The sequence below is a fragment of the Hippocampus zosterae genome, chromosome 13, assembly GCF_025434085.1.
Source record: "Hippocampus zosterae strain Florida chromosome 13, ASM2543408v3, whole genome shotgun sequence".
In the NCBI taxonomy this organism is placed as follows: domain Eukaryota; kingdom Metazoa; phylum Chordata; class Actinopteri; order Syngnathiformes; family Syngnathidae; genus Hippocampus; species Hippocampus zosterae.
In genome coordinates this window covers 5,276,910-5,292,682 of record NC_067463.1, presented here as the reverse complement: position 1 = coordinate 5,292,682, position 15,773 = coordinate 5,276,910, and the positions used below count along the sequence as shown (strand labels likewise).

The window sequence follows — 15,773 nt, the reverse complement described above, 5'->3', positions numbered from 1 at the left end:
GAATGTGTGCTTTATTTTCACATGAAGCATGATTTGCATTGCAAAGGCTGTCTGTGAGAACGATTGCCGTCTTTCATGCCATCGCATCAAAAATGAAAGCACACTGTATGGACACGCTTGATAAGACAGCTACGGCCTCATCAGCGTTGTAGCTCGAAGAGAATACCAATGTCATAACTGGCACCTCAACAAAAATATGGAATAGCTCAGAAACGAGAGCCAATGTCGACACTCCTTTTCAAATTCGGCAATATAAGATTTTTCTTCTAAACAATCAATACGAACTGTCCTTTCGATAGCAGTTAATGGCATCAATTTTCGATTGAAACAAAATCTGGGTTTTTTTGTTTGTTTTTTACAAATTGATTTTAGTTATCGTTCACAAAAGTTTTGAGTTTCCACATTTTTACACAGTGTCTTGCATTTGTTTTGTTGTTTGGGAATTGCCCTTCCTGATGTGCACATCTTGTCTTAGTCGTCTCTCAGACTTCATGCTTCCGTTCCTTAACGCCACTGTACTACTTTTCCAATTCAGCATGATCTTGCGTCATCTTTGGGTGTTTCAGAAAGAGCTTTAAAAAAAAAACGAACAGGTGAGCTTTTCAGCAAAGAGCTGCAGATCACTTCCACGGCAAAAATGACCGAATACTAAACAACAGCGAACATAATGTGGCCGGTCAACTTGTTTTGGCTTCCATCTCCAATGCCGAACATGGCCAAAAAGTATGGTGGTCGAAAAGTATATTGGCTCTGTGAGCCCGCAGGTTGCTGCAGGTCCGTGTGTTCCAGGATGGACTAGTTGATTCGTTCAAGAGGCCTCTGGCAAACCTGTGAGGGGTTACAGCGCCACCCCTTGCTTTGGCATGCGTATGACACTTGCCCCTTTTTCACAAAATAAAAGAACAAAAACAACAAAACAAAACAATTTCACAATATCCAATGTACTTTTGTGTGAACTTGGACGTGAGATGCCGAGCTGTATCTTCCTCGGGAAAAAAAAAGAAACTGCGGCCACTCATCTGCGAGCGCTCTGCACAAGCTTTACTGGAGCGCTGTCAACGTCCGCTCTCTGTGATATGTGTGTGATTGAGTGTTGCTGTGTCTGTGTGTGCGCACCCGTCTCGTCTGTGTTCTTGTCAGAGGCTGCCGCAGGCACTCATGCGTCGCCTCCGCACCACGACACACACCAGGCACTGTTCTCTTGTTCCCCAGATCTTCCTCTGACCTTTCCACCTTCCTCTCCCACACTAACACACACACACACACACACACACACACAAACACACACTTGACACTCTACTTGAATCCATGTTTTTACCTTCTAGCTGGACAGCTTTCAGTCCCTGTTCTCTGTCTATCTCTGCCATCCTGCCCTGTCCCACATTTTTCTCTCTCTCTCTTTCTCTCTCTGGCTCAGACCCCGAGGCAGCTTGTTAGTGGGGAACTAAATATTGATTTGGTGGGCCTGTCGATGCCGGGAGAATGAGCTAGTGTTCACTAGAGACCTCGGCACCGGCAGCCTGCTATCGACGTTTTCCGTGGGCAGAACAGGGGTGATGGGGGCGGGGGGGTGGAGAAGAGAGGAGGAGGAAGAGAGGAGCGGAGTATGACAAGCCTGAGACTTGCCCCCAGGTCCCTTTGGGGACTGCCGGGACCGTTGCAGTCAACCCCCTCCTCACCGCTTACTCCAGCAGACTTTTTCCATCTTCTTTCAAGTCCATCTTGTTCTTTTTTTTTCTTATTTATTTATTTGGAGAATTTTCTACTCTATTCTCGAGCTGGATTGTTCCACTCATCTTGTTTTGTTTTTGTCTTGGAGATGAGCATTTTGTTTTTTCTTGCTTTCTCAGCGCATTGGACTGTGTTTTTTAGGGGGAAGCTAGCCTCTGTTGTTTGCTGTAAAACTCACCTATTCGCTGCATTAACAGAGTTATTTTGGTGATATCTTGGTGCTCAGGTAATCCTGTAGTGAGTTGAGGAGCTTCATGGAGACAATAGCGGTTTTTGGTGGTCCTCTTGTGGCATTTCTGAGAACTCAGATCTCAGCCAGAGAGAACCCCTTTTTGAGGTTTCGCAGGCAATCAGAAAGGAACAATCATCATTTATACAATCAAACTACATGATAATCACTTATGGAGCGTAATGGCTGTCAACGGTAAGGACCTGCTTGTACAACACGGGTCCAAAAAAAAAAAAAAAAGCAAGCTGTCGTCTTCTCCTCCCTGTTATTGCTCAAGAAAAGCTCACCGAGCAGAACATCTGTGAAGTCGACTGCCCCCGCCTGTCACCCTGCCCGTGACACTAATAGCACTCTGCCAGCACTCTGCCCTAATGGTGATATCATCCCACCGCTGAGCTGCACTTCCTAAAATAAGAAGACACCGAAATAGACGGATAAGGAGAAGACGAGTGTCCTTAACCGGCTCGGCTGTCAGCGACGCGATATGAGGACGTATCCGTCGGTGCAGCCGCCGCTTGTCACTGACAGAGTCTAATAGAGCTGCCAGTGGGACAGCACTTTATTATCTCAGTGGCCCTGTCAATTGCCGAGCCATCAGTCACTCAGTTGGCGCACAAGTGTGTGTGCGTGCGTGTATGTCCCCTCCAGTGAGGGCCATTCCTCTCCATGGCTGTCATGTTCAGCCACATGTCAACATAACAAGAGCGGCGAACGGAATGCGCACTTGGAATGGTGTATTCGTGGTCAAGGAGTAGCATCGCGGTCGGGCCGCTCAAAGCCAAACGAAATCTGCCGTTCATCTGCTGTTGTAATGTTCGATTTGAATACAACACTGCGACGTCACATATCTAACAGTCAATTTAAAATGCAAACAATTTCGTGAAAAAAAAAATATAATAATAAACAATTGTTGTGGCACCGATACAATATACTGTATATTGCGCATATGAATCCCCCCCAATACGATACAAATCTTGATATGTTTTAATCTGTCACAATTTGATCCTATTTGATTTGTTGCACTTGCATCTTTTAAATCCAAACCGATTTGTCCAATTCAAAATGCATAACTATATGTATAATGTACTCGTGACTAGAAAGCCAAGCGTGCAGAGTGTCTTTCGGTGCAATAAGTGAGTGGGGCGATGAGTCATTGCCAACAGCTTCTAAAAATATCCTTTCTTTCCTCTTGTCCATGACCAATCTGCTTCTACCTTTACAATCACATCATGTTTTTATGGTTCAGTCAAAAAAAAACAATAATGTACCCTACATTGTATGTGGGGCAGGGCTGTGCGAAATTCAGAGTTGAATTGAGAATGACCTGTACGTAATTTCCGATTCGATTCTCGAATTTCAATTGAAGTGGCAAACAGGAAGCAGAAGTCCAATTTGATTGCTCAGTTGCTTGATGTGCGGCGAAGAGTCAACAACTGTTATGTTTTCTCGATGGTCCATTTTCAAGCCACTTGGTGTGTGGCAGACCTACCGCATGTTTTTGGACTATGAGAGAGGAAACTGCAGCTTCTAATTAAAAAAAAGAAAAAAATTAAAATGCAATCACTGGAAGCAATATGCAAACTGCAAACAGAAAAGCCAGAACTGAAATTGAACCTCCGAGCGGCGGCCTTTCCTCCGATACATGAAACCCAAGCTGTTTTGTTGATGTTCAATCAAGTTTGACACTTACCGTTGAAAAGTTGATACGATTGACTCATCAGGTTAATCCCAAAGTGCTCACTTCTGATGGCGGGCTAATGGAATCAAAAGCCTACGCCGGTCAGTGGAGAGCCACCACGAGCGGCACTCTGCAGCCGGAATCGAGGGACGGCGCTGTCTAATAATCATGAGCAGGCCGGGGGGGGTGCTGTACGGCTCCACCGCAGCCCGCCATGAATAATGCCAGCGGTGAAGATGGAGTGTCCACGTGGGCCACGGGGTCCAGGCACCAGCCCAGGGAAGCATTGATTTAATTGCCTTTGGTTTATTTGTGGAGTCCTAATTATTGAATAGAGGTAGATTTTAATGGGCCAAGTCTTTATGAAGACAGGGAAATGACTGGCTTCGGCTGCCGGCCAATAATGAAAACGGAGAAACGAGTGCACCCAAACACACACGCACTCGCGGTCCCTCCAGATCATTTTTCAGACTCATTTCACCCTCGCGCACGCACGCACACACACACACACACACGGGCCTCCGGCCTCATGACAGTATATTAACATTTAAAAAGTCATTGGGTCTGTTGATTTCTTTATGAGAGGACAGTGGTTTACTGGCGCCGGGCGACGCCGAGGGCCCGCTAATATTTACTCCACAATCACACCCCGGGGAGACCTCCGAGCATCACTTCTTATCAGCCTCGGAACCATAACAAGCAGGTGAACATTAGGCTGGCCGTGTAGAGACAAGCCGGACCAATCTGGAAGGGGGCTCTCTATAAAACGTCAAAGGCCGTTATGGATTGGCTACAGGGCTGACATAACTCCTTTCATTTTTAAAAGCCTATTGAACTTTGAAGTGAGGGAAGTGTGGGGGGGGGGGCGGTGTTGCTATCGCTCACCGCTGCTAAATAATACACTTAATTTGTGTTGCCACAGCCGCTTACATCATTATTCCTCTGCGCTAAACATATCAAAGATGCCGCGCCTTGGAATAAAAAATAAACTTTTATTGTTATGATCCCGGCTGTTGAGGCAGCGCGTCGTGTTCTGTGGCTCATTATGGCTCGGTAATGACAAGGAACAGCTCTGCTCGCCCAAGGAAAGTGACTCTAATTAAGCTTCATTTAATTATTGGACTAATTAAATCTTTTTGGGTGCCTCTAAGTGTGCCTGTATGCGTGCGGCGGGGACTGGAGCCCGTGGCTTTGTTATCGCGGATATGTCACAACACAGTGGCAGAGATAAGGAGAAGTCTCTAGAGATTCTGTTGTTTTGTTTTTGGGGGGGGGGGGGGATTTCCCCCTCAAACCCAGATGGAGTTATTTGGCTTGTTAGAGTGGCTTTTGATAGAAGGAGAACCATCGCATGCAGAGTCTCGGTGTGTTTTTATGTGCCATTAAACACTTGGTGTTATTAGTAAATACCAGAAGCTGCAGCGGTATTACGAGATGAGATAAAAAAAAACGTTATTTGTCTCATAATGGAGAAATTCCCAATTTACAGCGGCGAAATTATGAAATGGAGAAGTAGAAGAACAAAAAGTACAGAAATAAATGTAACTTACAATTTATATACATTAAATAGATTTTATTTTATATATCAGTGGGCGGCCTAATCGGTTATCGGAATTTTATTCTGCCAAATAAACTGCATCTCGTTAAAAAAAAAAAAGAAATCCGTTGGGCCTGAATAATCAAATTTTTCATCTTAAAAAATGAAGTGATTTGGAAAAAAATATATTGATGACCTAGTCAGAAAAGTGAGGATAAAGTTTTACTGCATGTTCTTGGGAGGTGTGTCTCTTCACATTGAGATGAAATTCTTCGGTGGCATCCAAAAAGAAACACAACAAATAAAGCCAAAGAAAAAGCAAAACGCTTGGAGAGTTAAACCTTCAGGTGGTGACTGAACTCCCGCATGGTGACTGAACTCCCGCATGATGCTCGGAAGTCTCGCGAGATTTGTGAAGTCTGACGTTCTGGCGGCATCGTTATCCAAATGGCGCAACTTTTTTGGGGGGACTGCCGCGTTGATCGCTCCGCCGCTTCTTGACACGTTCCCGCCCCCCCCCCCCCCCCCCCCCTACTCGGCCAATGAGCCGTGCCAAAGTCGCCAGCGTTATTCTCGATTGCTAAATCCTACCCAAAGGGTTGCGTCTCCTTTGTATGGATATCACCTGTCTATATTTAAACCCCGGCGGCGCCTGTATCACCTCATTTTCACACTTAATGAGCGAAGCAACCTGAAACAAAGCTCCGGTGTTTCCCTGTGTTGAATCTGGGGTGTATTTAGGTCAGATCCCTAACAAATGCACGTTGCACACCAAAAATGATGTTTCCAAACAACGTATCAAGCACAGGAGTGTTTTTTTTTTTTTTTTTAATTACAGCACGTATGGGCCCAAGTGTCCAATTCCCTTTCATATCAGTCTCCTGTGGCTTAAAGGGGAGAAAGGAGGGATCGGCTCCGCTGCAGGGGTAGGTAATTACGAAGCAGAGAATAGACGCTTGGAGTGATTCTCTTACCTGAAGCCCCACTTTACAAATGTGACATATTCATTATCGGAGATAATCAAATGCAAGATTTTTATACGGTGATGCCTTTGTGCTTGGACTTTTTTTAATCTGTTTATCACCCATGTTGTTGTTGTTATTATTCCCCTGTTTGATATATTTGATTTTCAAACAAAAGTGAGATCAAAGATCAGCAGGAGTGTTTTTTTTGGTGTTTTTTTGTTTATTTTTTTTTAACTCCGCCCATTTCGCCTCACCTTGAATGGTGGTCTACATGCGAGTGCTTCTGAAAAGTGGGGACAATGATTTCTTCATGTGCCTATCATGGAAAGTAGGCTAGTGGTTCTACAAAGCTGACCATGGCCCAGCCAAATCAATTCGGGAGGAACGTGTCGACACAAATGATTATTTTACTAGTCGACTAGTCGTAGACCCGATTAGTCGACTCGTCTGATAATATGTAAATCGCAGCATATTGCAGCTGCTCTGATTTACCCATTATTAGCTTCCATCTTGAATTCTTTCAGGTATTTGCAAAAAAAAACAAAAAACATCTTCCACTTTTATTCAACTTTGCAGCTTGTTTTAACATGCTTAAATGTGTTTCAAATGAATGAGAGGGGTACAACAATTTATTTTTCCAAACCGCTCTCACAGATTTTCACCTGCACTGGGTAAATTGCATGTTGGGCTCGCTTGATCTGTCCTCCCCTACCCCCGGTTCTTGTTTTACATATCCGGCAGCCTGCCACAGTCTCCCAAATTGAGCCCTTGAAAATAATTGTGCTAACCTGTTCCGAGGGAGAAGACAAAAGAGCCGAAATGATGCATCTGACTGGCGGTGGTGGAGACGGGGGGAGGAGGAAAAAAAAGTTGCCGTGTATCATGCCAAGAGCAGACAATGGCCACTGGAGTGCCGCAAACTCCTCCGCCCCGAGGTGCGCCCCGGGCTACGGAATAGCAATGTCATTTAATTGGCTCATGAAAACACCTTTTGCTTGCTGAGCCACTGTCCTTGTCCTCTCTCCCTGGCACACGCGCTCGCGCACACACACACAATGCAGCGCTGTCAGTGTCAGTGGCTTTCCATGTCAGTTCACTTCTAAAACATGTTCATGGAATCACAGCGAGACAAAAGGTCTGCTCTGCGGGGCCTGTTGAATAGTAATGGGTGTGAGTTATCATGGCTTAATGCTGCTGTAGCAATTTGCCTGTTGCCGAGGGGGACAGGCCCTTCTTGCCCAAAAAAAAAAAAAAAAACCCAAGCTCGTTGGGCCTTCTTAGCTCCCTTTTTGACACTCTGCGCCGGCTCCCGCGCTCCGCCGAAGGGGACAGGGGGCGGCCCGGCTAAATCAAGTGTAGCATAACATTAGCGGCCGGCTGCTAACACCTTTGCCTTAAGCGGCCCAGGGGATGCAGGAGAGCAGGTGCAGACCCCTGCGCACCTTCTAACCAGACTGCAGGGTATCAAGTGTGCACGGGGATGCAACACACAGAGAGTTGCACAGGCCAAGGCACCAATCCGAAGTGAAAACACTTACATTTCACAACAAAAATCCTCTGTTCCAACCCCTCTAAAACACCAAATGATGAGCAGTTAATTGAAGCGATTATTTGTCGATTAATCATTGGAGCTCTAAATTAATATCTGGACATATAAAGAAGCTACTTCCTGATGGCATCAATTAAACGATGGCAGATTATTGATTTGGTTTCCCTGAAGCATCTCATTTTCCCCAGAGTGAGTCACATGCAACTGTAAGACTTGATCTCGATCACCAGTTATTGTTTATAACCCAGATTCCCACGTCGGTCGTACTAATCTCCCCTTCACCTCGCAGGCCCGCCGAGGCCTCGCCGCGTCACGGCCGCCTCGCTTCTACTTTGTGTTGTTTGTGTGCCCAGTTAGTGTCTTGCGAGTGCAATTAGCTGATGAGGACTCGGCGCACCCTTGTGTGGGTGTGTCTTTGCGGGACCTCCAGAGCGAAGGCCGCCTTGGGGAGGTGTGGGTTCTTGGAGGCGTCGGCTGCAAAGGGCTCGATGTCTCAGCAGTTCCTTTTGGCGCTGGCGGCTCTCCGAGGACCCGCGCTGCGTTTGATGTTACCGCGGACTCCCACTGCACGTGAGTGCGCGCTGCCCAGCCTTGTGTTGCCATCTCCTGCTACCTTTTAATGAAGAAGAGGCAGGTTTCCAGGGACAGGGGAGACTCTTTGAATGGTTGATTTTCATGAGCTTCTCACTCTCCAGACAATAGTGCCGATTGATCTCGCGCTGGTTTTGAAGCTCACCTCAGCCATCAGGTGTCTTGAAGATATGGAGACTGCTTGTTGGAATATGAGGGGTCCACATTTTATGTTTGATTTGATTTGATTTGATTTGGACACAAGGCAGAAAACGCTTGAGTCAGATCTCAAATCATCTGTCCCCATTGATCTGTCTGAGTATTCCGCTGATTTTTTTTTTTCAATCGGAAAAATAGAAATGGGTGTTCGACTGGTTAGCACGTCAGCCTCACAGCGCTTAGGTGCAGGGTTCGATTCCAGCTCTGGAACTTGCTGTGTGGAGTTTGCATGTTCTCGCCGTGTCTGCGTGGGTTTTCTCCCGGTACTCCGCTTCCCTCCCACATTCCAAAACATGCCTGGCAGGTTAATTGAACATGCTAAATTGTCCCGAGATGTGAGCGTGAGCACGAATGGTTGTTTGTTTCTGCGTGCCTTGCGATTGGCTGGCAACCTGTTCAGGGTGTCCCCCACCTACTGCCCGAAGACAGCTGGGATAGGCTCCAGCATGCCCGCAACCCTTGTGAGGATAAAGCGGTTCAGAAAATGGATGGATGGTTGAAAAATAGCACTTGATATTTTCAATGATACACTTGCTGACAACATATAATTAGGACAAACTGGGGGCGGGGGGTGTCTCAATTTCTCTTTCAATGCTCATTCCATGTGCACCGTGGCTGTCAGAAAGAGACAGATATACTGTACCTGAATACCGTCTCAACTTCCAATAGTTGTTCTTCACAGAGGATCAAGAAAATATGCCCGTTTACTTTGTTATATTGACTGTGTGCTTTTCTTAAAGGGTTGTAACACTTCCAGAAAGTTGCTAAATATTCGCCCATGCCTCTGCCGTGTCCCATTATCAAGTGAAAGAGCTTTTAATTGTGATCCCTGTCTATATATTGGCATAGATAGAGGAACAAAGATATAATTCCCTAGTAAATAATCATTTTCGTCAACAAAAGCAAGGAAAGGCCCTTGAAGGTGTTCTTGGATGAGGTGAGCTGACACTGAACTCCATCACGCATCTTTTGAAATGAACATGACCATATTTTCCCCACATTTGGGAACCAAAATCAATATAAGTGCAGACGTTTAAGTGATGATGAAAGGTACTCGCCGTGTTTTATTTTTCTTCCTCCTTTTCTCTCACCCCTTCTTCTGCCATCACCCTGACACCCCTGTGCCCACCCCCCTACTCCCCCACCCACCCCGCAGATCCCCTCTGCTGGCCAGCTAATGGAGGCTTTGCGTGTGAAGATGAAGGAGAGGAAAGTGCTGACAGAAGAACTGGCCACGCTGGCAACAGCAGCCGCAGTCAGCGAAAAAGCCTGACTCCCCGGGCTGAGGTTGGGAAAACTGTCATCCTCTTCTTTTTCGCCCCCAACCCCCAAACTTACCTCCCCTCCACCATCGCCCCGATTCGGTGGGAACTCAACCGAGCTGGGACTCAGACTCGCTGCACGCCGAGCTTTTGTAATGAGCCCCCTCAACATCTGTGTTTCCAGAAACGCCTTTTAGCCCCGAACTCAACAAAGAACCAGTGGTGAGAAAATAAATTTTCCAATTTTCTTTTTCCCCTAATTTGGCATCTTATGGACTTTAAGGGGCAGGACCTTGACCCGACGAATGCCAAGTTGAGACTTTGACAATGTCGGAATTGTAATTAACAGTAAAATCATGGATTTCGATTGCAGGGTGATTGGATTCATTTTGTCGTATCCCAAACCTACAAAGTACACCTGTTGTCTCGTTCCGAAAACGTGTCCGAGTTCAAGGATCATCGGCCGTCTGCGAGGCGTTCGATTCTGTGGGCGGCGAAGGTCCCGCTCCTCATTCCTCGTGATTGACAGCCGACCGGGTGGGCGGCGACCCCCCTCGCTGTTGACATGACGAGCACGGCGCACACGGGAACGGTTCCATCCTTGACACCTTTACGTCCGCCTCGCTTCTTATTCATGTTTGAGGTGCAAGGCGGCTCTCCGCTGTCCTTGAGTCGGCGTCCTCCACCGGAGACCATACTTTTTTCTTTTTAATTCATATCCTTGCCTTTTTATTTTGCCCTCTCTCGATATTATGTATAATTAACCGTGCAAAGAATCCTCCGTTGAAGAATTTAGAAGAAAAAAAAATCTACTTTTTAATCCCCTCACCACCGCCGCCACCTCCCTCCTCCCTTCTCGAGTATATGCTAATGATGTCGTTTTCCTTTATCTTTTTATAATAAAGGATTAGGCCAGGACTGTCTCGGGCTGCATCTCGGGGACCAATTTAGTCAAGATCCAGGAGAGATGAGCCCTGGTGGTTAATTACCATTCATTAACATAGTTTGCATCTCCTCGCTCCAATACCCACGAGCCAACTATTGTCAATATTTGTCCCATATACATTTCTGCCTGTTTTTGTGTCCGTGTGGGTATGTGCGTATGACCACCCTCCCTTTTGTCGCTGTCCTCATCGTCGCTAATGACACATTAATAACTTGCAGCCCCTTCTTCCTTTTGCGCAGTCAACATGTTTGTGCCCCCACAAAGCTATTCTATTTCTGTGACATATTCAAATGCGCCCCCCACCCACCCTGCTTAGCCCCTTTAGCTGCGACCCCTCGGGTTTAATTAACCTGGCCTTGCCTCTCATGCTCCCACAGTGAAGACGTTAAAACCATCTTGAACACACGCACACACACCAATGTCCCACTCCAGACGTCTTTTTTTTTTTTGTCTTTCCAAGTGTCGGAATGGCGTGCGATTCTCTTTCTTCCCCACGTTTCATTCTCCTCATCTTCCACTTGTCTTTCCTTGTTCTGCTCTCATTAAGAGGGAGGCGTCCGCTGGGAATGACTTTGATCGCTTCTTCCAAATGCAGACTTTCGCTTGCCTGTTTATTCATTCCAGCACAGTCAACTCGGTGTCATTTCCCCTCCTCTTATCCCCATGTCTCTGTGTCTCGTTTTTTTTAAACTTTCTCCCAACTTTCTGGGGTCTCTCGCTGCAGGAGATCTTCAAGGTCAAATCGTCTTTCCCCCTTAAAATCGTATTCATCTGTTCCAGCCCTCCATAAAACACCAACAAAAAGGTCTTTTAACGTGTAAAAACCAAATTGCAATTGACAACATTGTAAAAACGTAAAGGTCAACATTCTTGAAATGTATCGTGACCTCACCCTTTAATTCAATAGACATTGTGCTGCTCCTTCTGTTGTGTGTGCCTTGACCCAGCAGGGGGCAGCACAAGAAATAAATGCAGATGCTCTATTAAAGAAGACGGACAAAACTGCTCAGTAAGCGACAGGATTAGTTGTCTTTTTAGGCAGAATTCATGCCTTGTTCGTTCCCTGTCAAGATTTCCGGAGAGATGTGGATAGCTTATGTCAATTCAAAATGATTTGTATTGCTTAACAGGTAGTTTTCCACATTTATAGATCCACTGCGATCTAACAAGTCACACGTGTAAATGAATAACGAATTCAGACTGTTGTTGAAATTGCACTCGTTTTTCGTAAAGAGACTTCATGACGTGACAAAAATAATTGGTTTGCCCTGCCACTGGAGCATTCTAGTCCGGTCTTCCCCCTCAGTCATTCCTTACACTATCCCTATGTAGTCACATCGACACAAGAGCCTTCCTTGTGGTAGTCGCAGAGCAGAGCTGCTCGTCTCAAAGGTGATGTTGACAACGGCAACCCGTAAGAGGAGGTGGATTAGCAAGCGGGTCAACCGGTCCTTCATTCGCATCCCACCCACCCCCACCCCTTCCTCCCCAGGATCTTAGACTGAGGCTTTAGTGAGCCAGCCGCCATGGGGCAAGGCTTAGGACGTCCGCAGGGACGTACCAGAAAAGGATTGCCTGGACACCAGACACAAGAAATAAGCTGCTATAACCACAGAGCATTTGAGATTTTGTTTCATTTTTCACAAAGCTGTACAAATACTTTTGCCACACTGTATCTACGAAAGCAACTACTTTCCATGAATGACCGATCGTGGCCAACTGTAGCGCTGCCATTCGAAAATTGGAATGTACCGGTAGTTTTGCCGTAAGAAGACCGTCTGTCAGAGTTTTTCCATTTCAGCGTGTTGATATGCATGCTAAGGCCGATCGCCAATTTGATCACAATTGTCCAGTTCATTTGGTCATGTTGCTTCGCGTATGGCCTTGATGTGTTGAAAAGTTATCGTCAAAGGGCCATCGTGCTCCAAAATATCATCGACGGTAGAGTGCGACAGAAAAATAATCGTCAACGGGCTGTTTGAGAAAACGAACATATTTTCCCCAAATTCCCGATGCCCACCCAAAACGATAGGTAGTGTAAACCCAACTACGTTGTGGATTACTATTCCAGGATCCCGCTACTTTGGAGATCGTTTTAAATGCAGTTATTGACTTCATTTTGGCGAGGTTGTTGTGTGTAATTCCGCTGTTGATCACTTGATGGTGGCACACTATTTAGTTTGAGCCTGGAATTTTCAAAGGAGACAAAACACCGAAAGTATCTTAGCACAGCCTTTTTTTTTTGTTGAATATTATTAAATGCCATCCTCTGTTATCCTGTTTTTTATTTCCATACAAATTTTTATACAACTTTTATAATGTATGATATGGCATTTTCCTTCATAGGCACACAGGGTCTTGTCGGGCTTCAAAGTGAAGTGAACGCCAATGGGGATGTGCACGGGGCAACGTGAAGGTGAAGTGAATGTTGTGGGTGAGGCGAGATGGTAAAACTTCCATCCATCCTTTGAGAAGGACGCTTTCTTCCCTCGTGGTGCAGACATGGAGGTTACAGGCACAATGCAAAAGGAGTAAACACGCTGCATTATACATGTGTCAAAAATGCATTTGGCTGCATGTCCCGGGTTCGCTTGTTATCTATAAAGTGGGTGCCAAACGTCTGCGGCGGCCGATATCAAAGTGGGACGTTGGCAGCACAGTGAAGTGTGTCAGCGAAGCAGTCACCAGAGAGACTCCGCTGCAAACGACTAATTGTGAAGCCAGAACACCCTGTGTTTGTTTCGGGAGGGGAGGAGGGGCACGAAGGGCCATTTTTGGGCCCTTCCCATCCAGGTTTATAACAAGGCGACCTAGTAAAAAAAAAAACAATCAATTGAATGCCCTTTGTGTCGGTCTTTCTGGTGTTCCTGTATTCGCCACATGGGGTCAGTATAAGACATGCACGTGAATAAAGAGTTCATTTTGGCAATTATGAATCCCACTACAGTTCTATGCAGTCCTGCGGAAAGTCTTACCTATGTCGTTTTCAATATACAACATATAAATTGCTCAGTTTCACTGTATACATCAATAATGATTAGGAGTCTCCCTCAATAAGTGTGACGCCCTTGAACTCGTTGACCACCTTTTTCTGGCACTGACAACATGCGTGCCCCTGCAAACACCTTCTCCGCCTTCAAGATCTTCTCCTCGCACACTTATCAGTGCTGCATGATGTCTCTGCAGTGTGTGGACCAACATAACACTCCCGAAAGTGTAGTCTATCTCAGGTGATCTCGCTAATTAAGTCAAGAAAGTAACATACCTTCTTTTTTTTCCTCTTCTAATTCTTGTTCTCTCTCTGCCCTCAGTTCCAGTGGCCGATAACAAAGACGTGTTTGTATGCATAATATGAACGCCCGGAAGGCGGCCCTGCACTGCAGGCACCCACAACCCACCTCACCCTATGAGCACAGGTGGAGCAGGCCAGCATCACTGGGACCAATTAGAGCAGAGCGCAGGTACATTAGCATGTTTGAATGGAGGGACATGCTCGAGTTGGTAATGTGGTTTAAAAATACGAATATTATATAAACTAGACACATCACACCAATAGCTACAGTGTTTGTGGTTATAGATATATTATTCTTACTGAAAAACACGTAACACCATCCATCCATCCATCATCTACCGCTTATCCGAGGCCGGGTCGCGGGGGCAACAGCTTTAGCAGGGAAGCCCAGACTTCCCTCTCCCTAGCCACTTCTTCCAGCTCTACCCGGGGGATCACGAGTCGTTCCCAGGCAAGCTGGGTGACATCGTCTCTCCAGCGTGTCCTGGGTCTTCCTCGGGGTCTCCTCCCGGTGGGACATGACCGGAACACCTCACCAGGGAGGCGCTCAGGAGGCATCCGAATCAGATGCCCAAGCCACCTCATCTGGCTCCTCTCGATGTGGAGGAGAAGCGGCTCGACTCTGAGCCCCTCCCGGATGACTGAGCTTCTCACCTTATCTCTAAGGGAGAGCCCGGACATCCTGCAGAGAAAACTCATTTCAGCCGCTTGTATCCGGGATCTCGTTCTTTCGGTCACGACCCATAGCTCGTGGCCATAGATGAGGGTTGGGACGTAGATCGACCGGTAAATTGAGAGCTTCGCCCTTTGGCTCAGCTCCTTCTTCACCACGACAGACCGATACAACGTCCGCATCACAGCAGACGCTGCACCGATCCGCCTGTCGATCTCCCGCTCCCTCCTACCCCCACTCGTGAACAAGACCCCAAGATACTTGAACTCCTCCACTTGGGGCAAGATCTCCTCCCCGACCCGCAGGGGGCACTCCACCCTTTTCCGACTGAGGACCATGGTTTCAGATTTGGAGGTGCTGATTTTCATCCCAACCGCTTCACACTCGGCTGCGAAACGCTCCAGTGAGAGTTGTAGAGCCCCGTTTGAAGGAGCCAACAGCACCACATCATCTGCAAAAAGCAGGGATGCAATACTGAGGCCCCCAAAACGGACCCCATCAACGCTTCGGCAGTGTTTGGATCAACACTCCCCCCCCCCCCCCCCCCAAATGGTGGGTCTTTTCCAGCTTCCCAGTTTGAATTAATTAAAATGGCGAAAGTCCCGTTAAATCACTGGCAGGAGTGTGAGTGCAGGTTTGTGTCCACTAGAGGGCAGAGCTCGATCATGTTCAATTGGAACGGAAGATCGGTTGCCATGTTTCAGAATCATTGGCATTCTGTGGTTATCATTTCGAGTCAGAAAAACACATTTTCATCTGATTTTTGCATCATATTTCAATATGAATTATTTAGATCGATTGGACAGTACAGATGAAACGTTTTAAACAGATAGATCAGCTTTTTTTAGTTTTATTATACAGAAAAAAACCAGACAGTCACAAGTGACCCTGTAAATGTACTTCAATATTGCAGCAGCTAAAAAGCTGCCATTATTCGCGAGCCTTTTTTTTTTACTTGCATGCTCTCTCATTTTCCACAAGATGGCACTGCTCGCATACTAGACCTATCTACAGTACCTCGTTGAAAACTAGCTGATGCAGTACAGTATTGTATTCACACATGCATACTTGCAACAGCGATATGGATTAAAGGTCACTCACAACTGAGCATTTTTTTAATAC

General features: G+C 46.4%; 2 protein-coding genes across 5 annotated transcripts in view; both read left to right on the top strand.

Annotated features, from left to right (window-relative positions):
- The window catches only part of cntln (centlein, centrosomal protein), a 93,178-nt gene extending 82,522 nt beyond the window's left edge, over positions 1-10,656 (top strand). The window contains exons 26-28 of one of the 4 annotated variants that reach the window (XR_007965960.1): positions 9,635-9,765; positions 9,925-9,962; positions 10,189-10,656. Coding sequence is in view for 2 of the 4 variants with exons in the window: in XM_052083608.1 (XP_051939568.1) it covers positions 9,635-9,751 (117 nt within the window). In the remaining 2 variants the exon portion in view is untranslated. Of the gene's footprint in view, positions 1-9,634 lie in introns of all 4 variants that reach the window. The other 3 variants (XR_007965959.1, XM_052083608.1, XM_052083607.1) reach the window with 3 other exon arrangements.
- Positions 1-15,773, top strand: part of pkd2 (polycystic kidney disease 2) — a 178,287-nt gene that overhangs the window by 11,588 nt on the left and 150,926 nt on the right. The window lies entirely within an intron of this gene.